Below are 16,097 nucleotides of genomic sequence, written 5' to 3'. Positions count from 1 at the left end.
AAGCAGTGTCTTTTCTGGGAAACATTTTTGCATAATCTGCAATGTTAGGTTCTAATTTGACTTGTATAGCAGTTATTTTCTGACAGGAAGCACTAATGGGTTACAGCTAGATGTGGTTATCACTGCAGCTACCCGGGAGTTTTTGCAGTGACTTTCTCTTTTTCATTCTGTGCAGCTCATTAAAAAGTTAATCTGCCGTTTGTGCTCTTTCTAGACCTGGAGCAATCAGATGATCAGCAAGTGAGCTCTGTGGTAACAGACCTGCCTCGTGTCTTAGCTGGCCAGCAGCTTCCCCTCCAAGCAGGTGTATGTGACAGCCCCATCGGAGCCTCTCCATCTTTGGCACAAGTTCCTTCTGCAGCATCTTCCTCCAGCTTGCTGAGCCAGGCGGAGTTTCCAGCTCCGGCACTACCAGGATCCGCTCCAAATATCCTGGAGCAGGCAGCTGCTAGCGGCGGTCAGCTGGAGTATTCTCCTCTGAAGGCAGCGATGCCTGCTCAGCCGGGCGCTCCTGCCCCCCATGCCGCCTTGCTGGAGGAGCCTCCGGATGCTCCCCCCACACCTCAGCCCCTGCCGCCGCCGGCCGATGAGGGCACATGTGTCCCCGAGGTGGAGATCGCCTGTTGCAGCGTTGGGCCGCACAAGTCAGTCCCGGCAGCCCCCGCCAAGGCGGCAGAGCTCTGCCCGCTCCCCGTGCTCCCGGATTCCGTCGTGTTGGAACGGCAGCCTGCGGTGCAGGTCCCCCACCTGCCAGAGGCCGGCCAGCCCGCTGTGGTGCAGCACCCCTTCATGAACCAAGTGTTCCCTGCGTCCGCCACATCCGACCCTCTCAGCCTGGCGGGGTCTCAGCTCCAGAGCCCCACTCAGGTGCCGGTGGCCACGTCCCAGCAGCACGCGATGCTGTCCCAGGCGCAGCCCGTGGCCTGCGCCGGCGTGGGGATCAGCCTGCTGCAACAGCAGCAGCCCAGCACCGCCGAGTCTGATGGAGAGGGACCTCCCCGGGTGGACTTCGTCGACAACACAATAAAAAGCCTCGATGAGAAATTGCGCAATTTACTTTACCAGGAATATGTTCCTACTTCTTCTACATCAGCGGGGACTCCAGACACCTCTGTCCCATTAGAGCAGGGTGACAGTGAATTTAACTTGCCACCTTTTCCTGAAGATCAAGTTCCCACACTGGATTTGAGAGAACCAGGCCATAACGTTGCAGACACCAGCCAGGAGGTGAAAGCTGCTGCCGAGGCCCAGCCAGTGCCATCTGAGACCTCACCGTACCCAACACTGGTTAGTCCAGCAATGGCTCTGCCCTTTATACCCCCAAATCCAGCTGTTAGGGAGAGCACCAGCAAGCCTGTGGTAGGACATGTGTGGATTCTTGCTTCTCTAAACATTCTATGTTTCTGCTCCTGGGTATATTACACTTTGTTGACTGCTTTCCAGTGTGAAAGTTCTCTTAAATTTTTACTGTCAGATGCATTCTGACTCATCTTACATAAACGCTTAGTAATGAAAGCCAACCTTTTCCTTTGTGTTTAAGTGTGGTATAATATCTTAATTCATTCTCCTCCTCTTGTGTCCTGTTTCTAAAGCAGGCAGAAATGTGATATTTTTTGTGGTTTAAGAATGTAAAATGTGTGAGGGGTATAGTCATTCAAGTTCTGATGAAGATAATCATGCTCAATAGGAATTTTTTAAAAATATAAATTTATGGCAGTGATTATAATGCCTGCCTTCTAAGTCAGTCTGAATAAAATTAAACACCTTGGGAGCCTTTGCTTTGTTCAAGTGTTGCAGCTAAAGGAAAACACTCCATAGGTAGAAGCTTACACTGCTTCTAGTAATTTCTTTTGTCTTCCATGAACTTGGCAGAGCGAGACTTCACTAGGAAGCATCTAAGGAAAGCTGGAGCAGGTGGTCTGGGTCATGATTTACTTAATGTCTCAATTGTGCACCTGTGTTGTGTTCTTTCAGATAAAATCCTGAGTTTATGAAATTCAACAGATCTGCAGCACTTTCTGCTAGAAAATCAGTGTATATCATACTTGAAAGTAGCATTACTGGAGATAATTACCTCACCATTAGCAAGGATGAGGCTGTTTCATGTAGCATTTGCTTGATGAACTGTATCAACTGCTTGAAAGATTCTGTATGTTACAGAAAAGACGGCTGCACTTGAGTAACTCATTAGAGCATATTGTTTATAATTGTAAATGACTTTCTATGGCAGATAAAATTCTCTCTCTCTAAAAGGTGTTACGTCTCTCCAGTAATTGGAATTTGTCCTATTAAAGTCTGGGCCAATAAGAAAAGAGAGACGTAGAATTTCTGAAGACAGTCATACAGATGAAGAACATACAGTCTGGCTGGAAAAGCAAACCAGAACAAAACCCCAAACTGAGATAGATATATATTAGATATATATAAAAATATATAAAAAATTCAGTGCCTGTTTTTTAGTAACTTAGGCTGCACTTCCCTCTGACATGGCCACTGCTTTTTTCTTCCAAAAGAGGTAAAGAAATGGAGGAGTTGGAGGAAAAGCTAGAAGGCCACTTCCACAGACATTATACAATAGTTTAATATTCCACGATAGTGTGAGGGCAGAGAGGGAGAGAGAGGGAAGGAGAATGCATTGCCTTTCTGCTGTGTGCATGAGACTGAAATTCTTCTTTTTTCTTTTTACTGAAAGTTTGAAAAGTCAGAGGTCAGTGGCATCACTACTCATTCCTCAGAAGCAAGAGGTGGGTCAGCAAGCAGAAAAGGTAATGCGCCTTTCGGTGATGAACAGCAGTGATGCATCTGTACTAGTGCGTGGTCCTCTTCTCCAGTGGCCCCTTGCTGCTCCCCCTCTGGTTAACTGCAGAGCATTGCCCAGCACAAGGCATTTCTGATCCTGTTTGTAATATAACTAATATTAAACGTCTCGCTTCTTCATCTACCCATTAAGAAACTGGGTATTTATTATGCTCCATTTACCTGTCTTGCAAGTCATGGGAAGTTTTGAGGGCTGAGGAACCCCAAACTGATCCTGCTGTCATGAGTGGGGGTGGGGAGGGCTTATAATGTATATTTTTTTTGGAGATTTGTCGTGGCAAAGCTGGATACCAGGTTTGTGCAACAATGTAGATCACTCTTGTCCCTGTGGATGTAGATCATCCACTGCTTTTAGGTCAGTGCGAGGGGAAAGCATTGGGTAGCCTGCATTCATCTGTCTCGCTGCAGACAAAGAAGAGTAGGCAAGTGGAATGTGGCACTGTGTAGTAAAATTAATGTATCTTAGATACCATGAAGCAGTGATGTATCTCACCATTTCAGAACTATGAAGTGACAGATTTTTGCCTTATGTTCACTCTCTGCAATGTGCCATAAGCTTTCTGAAAAGCTTGCATTTATTGGTTTAACTTCAAAACCAGCATCCAGGTTGTGAAATAATTGCGTCTTGATTACTGCCACTAATATTTTGCTTCTTGCGTGCTTCTGTGGTCAGAGTGGCCACCTTTTGAGCTTATAATTTCCCCTTTCAGCAATGTGCATTTAACTCCATTTCAGGCACTTTTAATGGTTGGTATCAGTATCTGTCAAATGAAAGGTGTGAAATGCCCGTCCATCTGTGGTCAGCTGCAGCATTTGTGTGCATGAATAGCTGAGCGCAATCACTTTTTCGAGACATCAAGAACACCATAGTAATGCAGGCCCAATGTTCCGTGTGGATTTCCTTCTTGTTCTGGTTTTCTCCTTAAATTTCTAACTGACTAATGAAATTCCACACTCTTCTTCTTATTTGAATTCCCCAAATCGATAGATTGAAGAGAGTGCCTACCTGCAGATATTTTATATTGTCATCAGTATTGCCTCCTGCATTATAGATCCTGTATTGCAGAGACTGGATCTTTAAATTATTCTTCAGTGCTGCTCTTCATCACACTTCAGTTTATCACAATAAACATGTTGGCTTTTATTATACTAAAGCATTCCAAACATTAATATTTTTTTTTCCGACTTGTAAAACAGGTTCAGCTGCAAGCATCACTTCTGCTCCTGCTGCTATAACAAAAGGCCTTGTTCAGGTAACCAGAAACTAGGAGCAGTTTTATGCTTGATGGCTACAGTAACTTTCAAAATTAATCTCTATTCTTTTCTCCAGGTTGCACCTACATCATCAAGCATAACTAAACAGATGGAAACTTCTAAAAGGAGCGAGAAGGCAAAGACCGTGACTTCGTCTGCACACACAGATAATGTAACGCAGATATCTACAACAGATGGGGTGATAAATAACCTTCAAAGGGATGACTCTCTAGACTCTGGTTCCTATGGAAAACAGGCTGAAACTCATGATAGTGGTACACCAGCCAAAACTATTGGCAGGTTTTCAGTAATCAGCACGCAAGATGAATTAACTTTAACAGCGCCGCACTGCTTAAGGTTCTCGGCACCCCCAGACGTCTATTTGGATGAGCTGCCTTCCAGCCCTGATCTGAAGACAGCTGTCCGACGGGTGCAGACAGCCTCTTCTGTTGATGTCCTCTGTGACCAGGGTTCGAGTGATTCTGCTGATGAGACTTTCCGTCGTCAGTCGGCTGCTGCTGCCCAACTGTCCCCCCCGAGCAGTAGTGCAGCCACTGACTTAATTAAAAAAGCAGCTGCTTTTCTGCAAAGATCTGGCAAATCTAGCTCACCAGGCCTCGATTCACCCAACGGGCAAGGAACAAAAATTCCTACCATCAACATAACATCTTTCCACTCGCAGTCATCATACATGAGCAGCGACAATGACTCAGAATTTGAAGATGCAGATATGAAGAAAGAATTGCAGAACCTGAGAGAAAAGTATGTTGGGTTTGCAACCAATGCTAGGAAAGCTTGTGTTGAGATACCTAGGCAGCATCTCTGCATATGATGAGCAAATAAGTGTTTTTTTATAGCTGTAATGAGTAAACTGGTTCTGGGCAAATTAGGCATTGCTAGGACCTTCCCCCAAATGTCATACTGCATCCTTTTATACATCACTTTATTTGTCAATTCCATGTAGAAGAAAGATTCAATAGTAACTTTTTTAAACACCAAAACGTTTCTGCTGCCATGTCCAGTTTCCTTACCAAAAAGCTACATCGATATGGTAGCAAACAATAGCACTTGTAATGTGTGTGATAGTAGATTCCCATGTGGCTGCTATTTAAGGCAACATAAAAATAATCTGGATGCCTGTGTAGGCAGCTGCCCTTCTCTGCAAGGGTGATTTAGACTACCAGGTCTACAGACCCATCACTATTCCCAGACTCACTTTAACAGTAGATACCTGCCTAATAGATACTACGTTAAAGACCCTCACTTCGCCTCCCCTCGGATGTCTCATCAAGTCATTGGTCCAGTCTATTGTGCTGCCAGTCCTGAGAGCTAGCTAGCTTTAGATTTGAACATTTTCTTTCTTTCCTGGCAGGTTATGGGTAAAAACTAGCTTTAGGTGCTAGTTTAACCAAAATGTGAAACTTTAATGGTTTTACTGAATACAGATGATGCATCTTTTTAAAACAGAGCTACAGTAATACAAAACCTTTAAATGACTTTATGGCATCATGAAATCTGCATTATAAATAAGGTAATGATTCATATGCTAATAGCATTCTTATGGGAAGCACTTTTGGTTTTCTTCATGTGGAATTCCTTCAAACTGATGTACATGCCCTGAGAGTTAACTTTTTTGAAGCTCCTGGTTTGAAGAGAGGAATTCTGAAACAGTTTGGAGTTCCTGACAGATCTCATGTCAAAATCAAGTTGCTTTTGCTGAGGATGTTGAAAATCTTTTTAGCTGTCTAGGATTGTCTTATAAATGAATATTTGAGAAGTCACCACAGGTAGATTGTTATAACTTCACATACTTTTGCATGAGCAGTTGATGGTTTTATAACCAAAGACTGTTTTGTTTCTTTTTTTATACCCAATTATGTTGTCAAGATGTGATGCTTTAGCAAATACATCAATAGCAAAGTTCTCTATTTTTCATGTTCAGGCATATGAAAGAAATTGCTGAACTTCAGACTCAGCAGAAGAATGAAATAGAGGCACTGTATATTCGGTTAGGGAAACCCCTTCCTCCCAACCTGGGGTTCCTTCACTCAGCCCCACCAAGCGGCCGTCGCCGAAGAACCAGCAAAAATAAATTGAAAGGCGGAAAACTATTAAACCCTCTGGTCCAGCAGCTCAGGAGTGGAACATCAAGCACAAGTAGGTACACTAGGCTGCTTTCCATATGCCTGTTGTTTGTGTCAGTTGTGGTTCTGCTGTGCAGTTGCATGGATTGCAGGAAAGGCACTGAATTTTTATTGGTTTTAATACAAACTGGTTTTGAAGTGGGCTGCCTTTGGGACAGGCTTATTACAGCTGCCCAGTGCTGAACCATACATACCTTCTCTGCATCAGTTACAAATGCTTGGCAGAGAAACAATATTCCACTTTCATTTGGAATACAGCCTAGTTACATTTTTCTCATCCTTTCTACAAATGCAGTTTATTGATGTTTGTATTCACTTCTTAGGTGCTGTTATCCTCTATTGATTATGTGCTGTATCTTGTTGTTGTTTGTTTTTTCCTCCAAGATGCCGTATAAGTAAGATTGGATTGCATTTGCTCCCCCAAAGGATGGGAGGTAAAAAGAGTTATGCTGATGGATGTTTGACTGTCTGAAGTAGTTCAAGATTTTTCAAACAGTAGTACATTCTTGAGTCATTATCTCTTTGGAAAGTATAAAGATATAATTCAACTGGGAAATGTTGATATACCCCAGTACCTATTTCTTCAGCAAAATGTAGAACAGAATATGAATAATTTTTCTTCTAACTGAGTTCAAGCTGTTATTTAGAGGAGCAGCAGCACTTCAAACCCCGTAGTTCTTGTTTTCAAAGTCACTGCATCATAGGTCCACTTCAAATTTCGTTGCATCAATCTTAGTTAAGGACAGAGTGGTTTGGAGGTTTTTGCTTTTAATTAAGGATTTCAACTGAGATAGGAAAAGCAAAGGTATTCAGAGGCAAGATGTTCTGTGATCCATCTTGAATCTCGGTATTCTTGCCTACAGGAACTGAGGCAATGTTCAATCCTTTATACCTCTTAAGCTGTTGCTTGACTGATGTGCATCGGTTTTACTTCCTTTCCTTGTGATGGCGTACTCTGAATGTCTGTTATCCTTGGTGCATTCATTTTCCGGTTTGTTCTTGGGTTCTCTTTAGCCATTTTTTCCCCTCTGTCTATTCACAAAACCCACATCTGCCTCTGCTCGTGAATCTTTGGCTCATATCAGTGTCCAAAGAATTTAAGCTTATTTCTGCATAAAATGTCCCAATTCTCCTTTTTTTCCCCTTGTCACCTTCAGTCAGAGAACAGAAATCTGCTCAGTCACACTGCTACCTTGGTGCACGCTTTCCTTCCTGCATTTCTTCTGTGTCATGTTCCAGTTTTTTGAGGCACTGTGTAAAGTTCACATTATCTTTGAGAATCTGTATTTCATGCCTGAGTCTTCTCACCCTTGGCTATGTAGATTCCTCATTTTTGGCCTTCCTTGGTCCTTTCTCAGGGATTAAGGGCAGGCAGTTGTTAATACTGATGTAATTGTCTTTCCCGCTGTTAGATGCTTTTGCTGATAAATCCATGTAACAAATTATTACAAAAGTATTCTGGTGGTAAAGCCTCTTCACCCGAGTTATCCATGTAGATAGATATATAGATAGGGATACTTACGTATAGACATGCATCTATATATAGATCACTATAAATAAAAAGTTCCTCGTGTTTTTCAGCAACTTTTTATTTCTCTCCATTTGCCTGCGGTTCACCTTTCATGTCTGAGAGCAAACCTACCTACATGTTCTGCTCAGTTGTTCTGTGTGTTCGTCCTCCTGCTTAGGCACTTCTGCAGCTCTCACTTTATTTCAGCAGTGCTCCTTGTGAAGTCCTGACTCCAGCCTTTCTGAAAAATGCAGAAAAACTGTACAAATCAAACCTACTACATAAGCTTCTTGGAGAAACTGCATCAGCAATAGTATGTGTAGGTTATTTTCTGGTGCAGGCTATCCACAAAGTCTGTGCTTTGTGCAGTACTTCAGAATTGTAAACTGCTGCTCCTCTTGGTAGCAAAGTCATGACTACTTTTAGACACGGATTTTTATTCAGTGCTTTCCTAGCATTTGCCATTGCATGTATTTTTTTTTGTTTGCTCTTTCAGGTAATCTTTCAGACTCTAAAGACTCACCCCACAAAGAAGCAACTAAAACTCAGCCTGGATCTCCCGAAGCAGCAGCAGTAACTTCCCCTGCATCATCCACCTTTGGGAAGGCTGTTCAGACACAGCAGCCATGCTCTGTCAAAGCCTCTTTGTCTTCTGACATCTGCTCCGGCTTAGGCCCTGAAGGAGGTGACGTGAACGCAAGCTCTGGCCAAGGTGATTTTTTTCATACCAGCTGTTCGGCATGTCTTCTAGCACATGCTAAAATTAGTTCACTTCCCTTATGCTTGAACTTTTTAGGAGTGGATTTCACTTCTAGTGATGTAGGAACATGAACCTTTGACAATTGAAATTACTGGCTTATCTTTAAAAAGCTCATTGCAGTATTGTCAGAAGAGCAAAAGTAAAGTATCTTATCAAGTATTAAGAGTCAACACTCAAGAAGGCATGCTAATTTTTAGGAAGGAAATACCTTTTATTTTTGCCAGCAGTGGCTTTATACTGACGGCTTTTCTGGAGTCTGCCTTACAGATTTCCGAGAATAAAGAAAGGAAAACAAAAAAGGTATAGAAGGATAGGGGCTTGTAGGATAGGAGATTCCTTTGGTTCATTTTGGGCTTTTTTTTTTTTTTAGCCCATTGATACTGGTAGACCCAGAGTTCCTCATTATAAACTACCAAACCATCTTGAGTGTGAGGCGGGGGGGGCGGGGGGAAAGGCAAGAAAAGAAAAAAACAAAACAAGCCCAGAGAACCAAGTTCTGTTTCGTTTATCTAAGGGGTTAACTTTGTGCATGGTTTTGGAGTCCCAGCTAAATGACTGTAGATTGGCTGTGTTCCCCAGTCCCGACCTCTGATATTCTGTGTATTGCACACCTCCGTAGGCTTTGACTGATCTTGTTGCCATGCATATTGGAAGTTATAATGATGATTAAAATACCTTCCTCTCATTGCACATCCTGCCAAACTAATCTACAAAATATCTATCTGTTCTTTTCTGCTGTTATTGCATCCTTTGTGTATGGTCAATTAACTTACTCCTCTTTGGCAAAGTTAAAATGGAGATGTGGATGTTTAACTAACAAAGCTGATTTGACTGATGGTATAGGACATCTGATCACAGCTACTTGTACTTTATAAGTGTCTTTGTTTTCTTCCCTTTATATTCATTTGCAGGCTGGACGGTTTTCCACCAAACGTCTGAGAGAGTGACCTATAAATCTAGTAGCAAACCTCGTACCAGATTCCTCAGTGGACCTGTGTCTTTGTCCATCTGTTTGTATTTGTTCTTTTGTATTTTATCACAGTCCATCTTTCTTTTACCCCCTTTTTCCAATTCCATGTTTTATATCTTTAATATGTTTGGCAGGATGCCCCTTTTTCTGAACCATCTTTTCTTTCTTTTTATCTTTCTTTTAAGTAATCATCATGAACACACCTTATTTATATTAATTTTTCATATGAAAGCTTTTTTTGCACTGCTTTTGGCTCGTGCCTGGGCACCAAAAGCATGTGTGGAAGATCTCATCACTTATTATATAGCTTTATGGTAAATTTTACCCTGGACTTATCAAAGCTTTTGTACTTTATGTGATTTATGTTGAAGTAACTTTATTTGCAATGTGGCAAATATACATGTCTGCTGTCCTGGTTCCAGCGACAACAAAAAGAAATCCATCCTTCTGTAGACGAATGGTCTCTTTCACACATGTTTGGACTATGAAGACATGCATGTAGCAAGCTGATACAATACTAGAAGGTCACTGAGGGGTATAACTTCCATACAAGGGCTGTATTAACACGATATACAGTACTGTTTATATCCACTCTATTTTCTTTTTTTCCCCCTGCTCTTTGCATGTGGAAATGCTGAGACAATAGTGCTCCAGCTAGTTCGTTCAAAATCTGTTTTCTAGGTGGGCTTTTCCCCATGCATTCACTTTAATTACTTTTAAGTGAGCAATTTTTTATATACTCGTAAGCAGCAGGAAGATCTGGTTACTCCAAGGGAGAGTACCATCAACTTTTTTTTGTGTAAGCTGATCTGGCTGAAGCACTTCACTCAGTTTATTTTCTTATGACCTTATGTGACCTCAGAGATGAAGTCAATTAGCAGTTCATCAAAGCATAAATAAGTAAAAAGCAATATCAGATTTTCAGATGATACTTTGAAATGGATTGCTAGGATCCAGTATTTTTTGTTTCAAATCATTGTGCACCTGCTAATTGTACCCTATTTGTATGACTTCTAAAGTAATTGGCAATTCAACCAAATGATATCAAGCTATTTAATTAAAAAATTAAGACCTTTTTACCAATCATATATGCTGCTTTTTAGGCAAACAGATTTTGCTTGTACAATAAAGATATGTTGTGCTGAACAGGTACTATAGGCCACTTACATATAACATTAGAAAGGCTAATAATGTTCTTGAGAAAATATTTGGTTAACTAACTGCTCATTTGCATTAATATCAGATCTCCCATTGGAGTTCTACATTGCTCATCATTATCCAAGTGGTACAGATCAAAGGCACAAGACCACTCAAATACACTTCTCCTAATTTTATGAATAAACAATATTTTTAAAAATAATCTTGATTTCTTTTTTGTTTGAGGTCCCTGAAAGTCCAAGCACTCAGATTCTTGAAAACTGATGTTTACTGCTCGGCATACTGAATTGATTATAATGCAAGTTTTTAATGACTGTTGAAGTCATGAGACAATTCTGCGTTCAGGGATTTTTTTCTGAGAACCTCAGGGGAATTCTCAGTTCACAAATTTTCCCATTTGATATTATAATGGAGATAGTAGTTTCTTCCTCTGCCCATGTAATTCCCAGAAGCTGTTTCATTAATCTTTCACAGAATTATTATTCAGTAGGATGCAAAAAGACTGGAAGATGGCAATTAAAAACCAGCATATTAAAAATGTTTGGGTGCATGGATATTGTGAATGAAACCAAGGGAATATGTAAATCCTTCAAATCGTGAAGTTTCCCCGATGCTTAAATAACTCAGCACGACTAATTGCTTTCTGTTCTCAGCCCATATGCTCTCTTCTCGGTTTCTTCTGGGCGAAGTGTTTGGAGAGTAGGTTTGCGCTCCCCCATTTCTGAGTCATATGAGGAGATGGACTGAGTTTCAGGCGCTTTATTCCTGACACATCCCTCCAAAGTCACCACTGCTCAGAGAGTGCAGCTTAGTTTTAATAATACTTGTCACTTGAGCCGCTAGACATTTTTTCCACAGCTGAGTTGCTGGTAGATTTTGATGAGGACAGGAGGTTATTTTAGCTTGTTTTCCCCATGAGTCCAACAGGTTGGTAGTGTGTGTGTGAAGGGATGAAGAAGAGGCTGCACGCAGCTGCATCGTTCCCCAAAGACCTGCTGGGATGGGACTGCTGCTGAAAGGCTGTACGGCTGGTGATTCCATGGAGCCGGCGTCCAGAGCAGCCGTGACCACGGGTCTCAGGAAAAATACTGCTAGATGCTGCTGCTGGGAACGCCAGCTGGCTCGTGCTCCTTCCCCTCTGGAAGGGACATAGGCTGACCCAGCACGCAGGCAGAGCCAAGCCTTTGGACTAGGCGTGCAATACGTTTGCGTCTTCGCCGCACACTTGAGCGAGGAGCGTGCGCAGGGGCCCGGGGCTGTTCCGCAAGTCGAGCTGTCCCTGGCATTTCTTGTTTGAGAGCTGTTGGGAGAAGTTGTGCTGGATTTTCAGAAATGCTCTGAATAAGGGAAAAACTGCTCTTTGGGGAGCTTGGATATTCCAGTGCGAGGCCTGTACTGTATTAGCAGCACGCTTTTAAAAGATGCATTCAGCTTTTTAGATACATTAAAGATAGTTTTACAAATATTTTGCCCTGGTTCCATCAAACTTGAACACTTTCACAGTGTTCTTCCAGAACAGCTTCTTGTTCTGTTCCCCATGTCCAGTATTGACTTCTCCTTTGCACTTTTCATGGAAGAAAGTATTTTGGATGGGCTTCAACATCATTTTAGCCTGAGCTCCTTCCCTGGGTCAAATTGCAAGGGCATCTTAGGGAAGAGTTTGCGCTGATTGTGAGTGGAATTTTCAAAAACTCCATTTGGCTTAGACTTGTAATCTTGTGTAAAGCGATTTTTGTCAGGTCTGTAGTAATTAATATATTGTATGTGCGTATGTGATTATGGAAATGGTCTAACAATTTATTGCCATTTCAGTTCTATTTTAGCTTTCAAGATTTTTGTCAGCTGTTAGAGGGCAAACATGGGAGAGTGGATTTTTTCTGTCCTGTATGATATAATAGCTACTTAATTTTTCAGATGAGAAATCTGGAATTGGAGGTAAAACACTCTGCTGAACTTTTGCAGCCTTAAATTAAATCATAATTATGATTCATCTCCTCGACTTTACAGCTATTAAACACCTTGATTTTAGAAGTAATACAATTAATCTGGTGAATTAGGTTTACCATGTGCATTTTAAATTGCATTTGAATTTAAAACCAACCATAATCAATGATTGTCAGTCCCTACTTCAGGCAATATCACCACTTAGATCACGTTTCTCATCTCCCAAGCAACATGCTGGAGTGATACAGTTTGGAAGAAATAGCTCTCTTTTGGTGATTGACTCTCCTGTAATATTTTCCTTAATGTTGGCTCCACTCACATGGGTATTTTGTGAATCTGTCTAGTATCACTGTTCTCTGTTACTTCCCCACACATAAGGGGGCCCCAGGTTTGACTTGGCACCCGAGGTGCATATAAACTTGTGACTTGGTTCTCAGGAAGCAGAGGGGTTGGTGATTAAACATTTTTACATGCATTTGAGCACGTACTGTAGTCAGCTGCCTGCTTTTATTTTTTGCAGGCAGTTGCTTTTCATTTGCATACATATTGTGCTAAACACTACCTATTGCTACATGCAGAAATGGTGAAGGATAGTTAACAAAATAGCATTTTAGGATTACAGCCACTGATGTTTCCATAATGGGAGTTGCTAGCTAACTTTGGGGTAGGCAAGGTAAGGTATATCTGAGGGAAAAGAGGGGAAAAAATTTAAAAGTACAATGCAGATTGAGCTGTGAATGTGACTTGTATTTGTTATCTAGGCTTTTACTTGTATTTGTTACCTAGGCTTTGGGATGAGAAACTAAACTTGGTCATGCTTGCATAAGACATTAGTGTAGTCATGTCCTTCTGATTTTCCTGGAATAGAAACTAAGTGAAATGAAATAATAAGAAAATCTTTCAAAGCAGTCCTTCTGTTCCTCCTCATGCCACCCATATCAAAGCACAAACATTTCTTCTCCCTTTTTTTCCCTCCCTCTTTTCTTTACTTTCTCTTCCTCAGTCTCTGACTGATGTATCTCTTCTCTCCATTGAAGACTCATTCAGAGCCTATGTCAACCTGGACCTGCAATCTGAGTTTAAAGCTGCATTTCTGGCATAATAACATAAATTATCGACACCAGTTTGCTGTAGAGAAAAAGCACATCCATCCTCTATCTTGATTTTTGCCCCACTCTGATTTTGCTCATGTTTTCAAGTGCTTCTTCACAATAAACTTGCCATGCCCCATGTCAGATGTTCATCTCCTCCCATACCATAATGATACTCTTCTTACCAAGTCCAAAATACCTTTCAGGAAATTTGGCACTCAAATAGAAATGGTGCTTATGTCTGGCGAGATCTGACGGTCAAGTAGGGTTCTCAGTACGCTTCTGGCACTCTTAACAGAATATGTAAAATCATGATGAAGGATGTAATAAGATAATAATAAAAAAAAAAACACGTAGTTTGGTTAAATGAAAACTCAGCTACTCTGCTGGATTATTTTTCCGCACTTGGACAAGGCATAAGGGAAACTCATTCATGGTTACTTTCAATTAAAGTTCAGAATTGCACATGTAGACACAAATCGTACTAATAAAGCATTTGGAAACAATTGGCCTCAGACCTGCAGAACAATGTATCTTTTTGGACTTGTAAAACAGGACTTTTAGGGTTGTTTTACAGTTTGTCTTTTGCAGCCAGACTAGCTTGACTTGTTCCTGAAAGCATTTTTGGCCTCCTATCACAAACTGAATTGACATCATTTCCTGCATAAGTAGAGTAGGAATCAAAACCTCCTATTAGGAAGCCAAGGCAATTTGGAAAAAAAAAAAAAAGACAAAAAACCCCCCACAAACAAATGAACAAAATCCACCAAAACCCCCCAAAACCAAATGCATCTTTAAGTCATGGGACCTTGCTTTTGGCATGCTATTGTACTTCTCAAAGCTTCTGAATGGCTGCACATTAAGAAAGGTTTGAGCTGTCCAGTTATTTAGACTTCCTTTACTCACCTGAACTGCTGACTTTGTCTGTCCTTTCTTGCATAATAACTACTTTTTGATTGCTTAAAAGTACAGAAGCTTGTCCGTCAGATTTGTTGTGTTTAGTCTTACCTAATTCTGTATGTCTTGTATTGTTTTACCTTGTAGGGTCCACCTTGAAACGACTATGTCTAGGCAAAGATCACAGTAGTAGTAACTATCCCATTTTTGTTTCTCAGTATTTCCTTCATGGCATGGGATGTTTTTTGCTTTTTTTAATTTTTACTAAAAGCTAGTTGTCTAAGAAATAGAGCTGATGCACTTACACTGGTATGAAATTAGACTGTATAAATTGTGATACTTTCATAGTAATGCATGTGCTGTTGATGTCTTGGGAACCACGCATGCTGCAAGACAGTTGTGGTATTCTGTGTGTGTGAGACTGCACGCATGCGGCGAGAAAACTGGATTCAGTGTTTGTCTTTCTGAAATACACACCTTTATATGACTGCAGTTCTCTGCTGGAGGAATTTATAGCTTAAAAGGATCTCGTTCCTGTTGAGCTGCATGAAATATTAAACACTAATTGAAGAGCTTTCCTGTCAAAATACTTATTTTTCTCACTGGTCCCTTTCCCCCAGGCAAAGGAAAAGGAAATGAGCAGTATTCACTTAGAAGTTATGTTGCAGGTTGAATGCATGATCATTTAAAGGTTATTAACGTATTTTATATAACTATAGGACTAATTAGTTTACTCGGTTTCATTGGCTGGTAACTGATTAACAGAGAAAAGAAGACTGAATGTTCATGTTTGTTTATATAATAATTTTACTACAGTTCTATGAACTTTTTGCTTGGAGAGATGGTCTTTATTTTAAATCTTTAGCTATATCAAATATGTTAGCTGAAAAGTTACTTTATATTTTATGCTTAGGTCAAATTCAGGCACCTTCAGTTGCTGTTTCCTGCTGGTCTTGCTGTGTCAGACTTGTAGTCACCAACAATTAAACATGACAGATTTTTTTTTTTCCTAGTTCTTCTAGATATAGGTGAATATATAATATTAAATCTCTGTCAATACTCTTCCTGTCTGCTTTTATCTATACCAGAAGTTCTGTATCTTTATTTTTGTCTCAAAAACTTACACACCCACTTATGTCCTCCTCTCTCCTCTTTGTTCTGTACATTCATGGTCCGGATGCGTTTTTTCCAAAAAAAAAATATGCAGATGGTAGAGTAAACGTTCCTAACACCATCGAGAGATTGTGGGTTCCCAGAGCCTTTGAGGCATTGTAGCCAACCCTACTTGTAATCTATATGACAATTACGTTTTTCCAGGAGGACAGTAAACTTACACAAGTGAAATAAATGGTAAATTCATATTTTAAATGCGTGCAGTTTAAGCACTGCCTCCCACTCTCTCGTGGTAGTCTCCTCTGAAGGGACTGTAAGCCTTAGGCTGTCAGTGTTACTGGGACTGCATTTGTTTCTCCTCTCGGAGTCATTCATTTCACCTAGAGAGAAGTTGTGAGCCCAACAGCTAGTGGCTGAGGTAACATAATGTGATAGAAAA

The 16,097-nt window shown here is 40.9% G+C and overlaps 1 protein-coding gene across 12 annotated transcripts in view; it reads left to right on the top strand.

Annotated features, from left to right (window-relative positions):
• WNK2 (WNK lysine deficient protein kinase 2) overlaps positions 1-16,097 on the top strand; it is a 114,633-nt gene that overhangs the window by 80,570 nt on the left and 17,966 nt on the right. For 8 of the 12 annotated variants that reach the window (XM_074879836.1, XM_074879833.1, XM_074879832.1 and 5 more), the window contains 8 exons: positions 215-1,287; positions 2,693-2,765; positions 4,015-4,070; positions 4,148-4,833; positions 6,014-6,228; positions 8,222-8,437; positions 9,397-9,495; positions 14,693-14,737. In XM_074879836.1, the coding sequence (XP_074735937.1) occupies positions 215-1,287; positions 2,693-2,765; positions 4,015-4,070; positions 4,148-4,833; positions 6,014-6,228; positions 8,222-8,437; positions 9,397-9,495; positions 14,693-14,737 (2,463 nt within the window). The remainder of the gene's footprint in view (positions 1-214; positions 1,288-2,692; positions 2,766-4,014; positions 4,071-4,147; positions 4,834-6,013; positions 6,229-8,221; positions 8,438-9,396; positions 9,496-14,692; positions 14,738-16,097) is intronic. The other 4 variants (XM_074879828.1, XM_074879830.1, XM_074879837.1 and 1 more) reach the window with 4 other exon arrangements.

Source organism: Strix uralensis, chromosome 10 (assembly GCF_047716275.1).
Source record: "Strix uralensis isolate ZFMK-TIS-50842 chromosome 10, bStrUra1, whole genome shotgun sequence".
NCBI classification, from domain to species: domain Eukaryota; kingdom Metazoa; phylum Chordata; class Aves; order Strigiformes; family Strigidae; genus Strix; species Strix uralensis.
The sequence above is the reverse complement of the archived record's forward strand: the minus strand, read 5'-3'. Positions and strand labels throughout refer to the sequence as shown.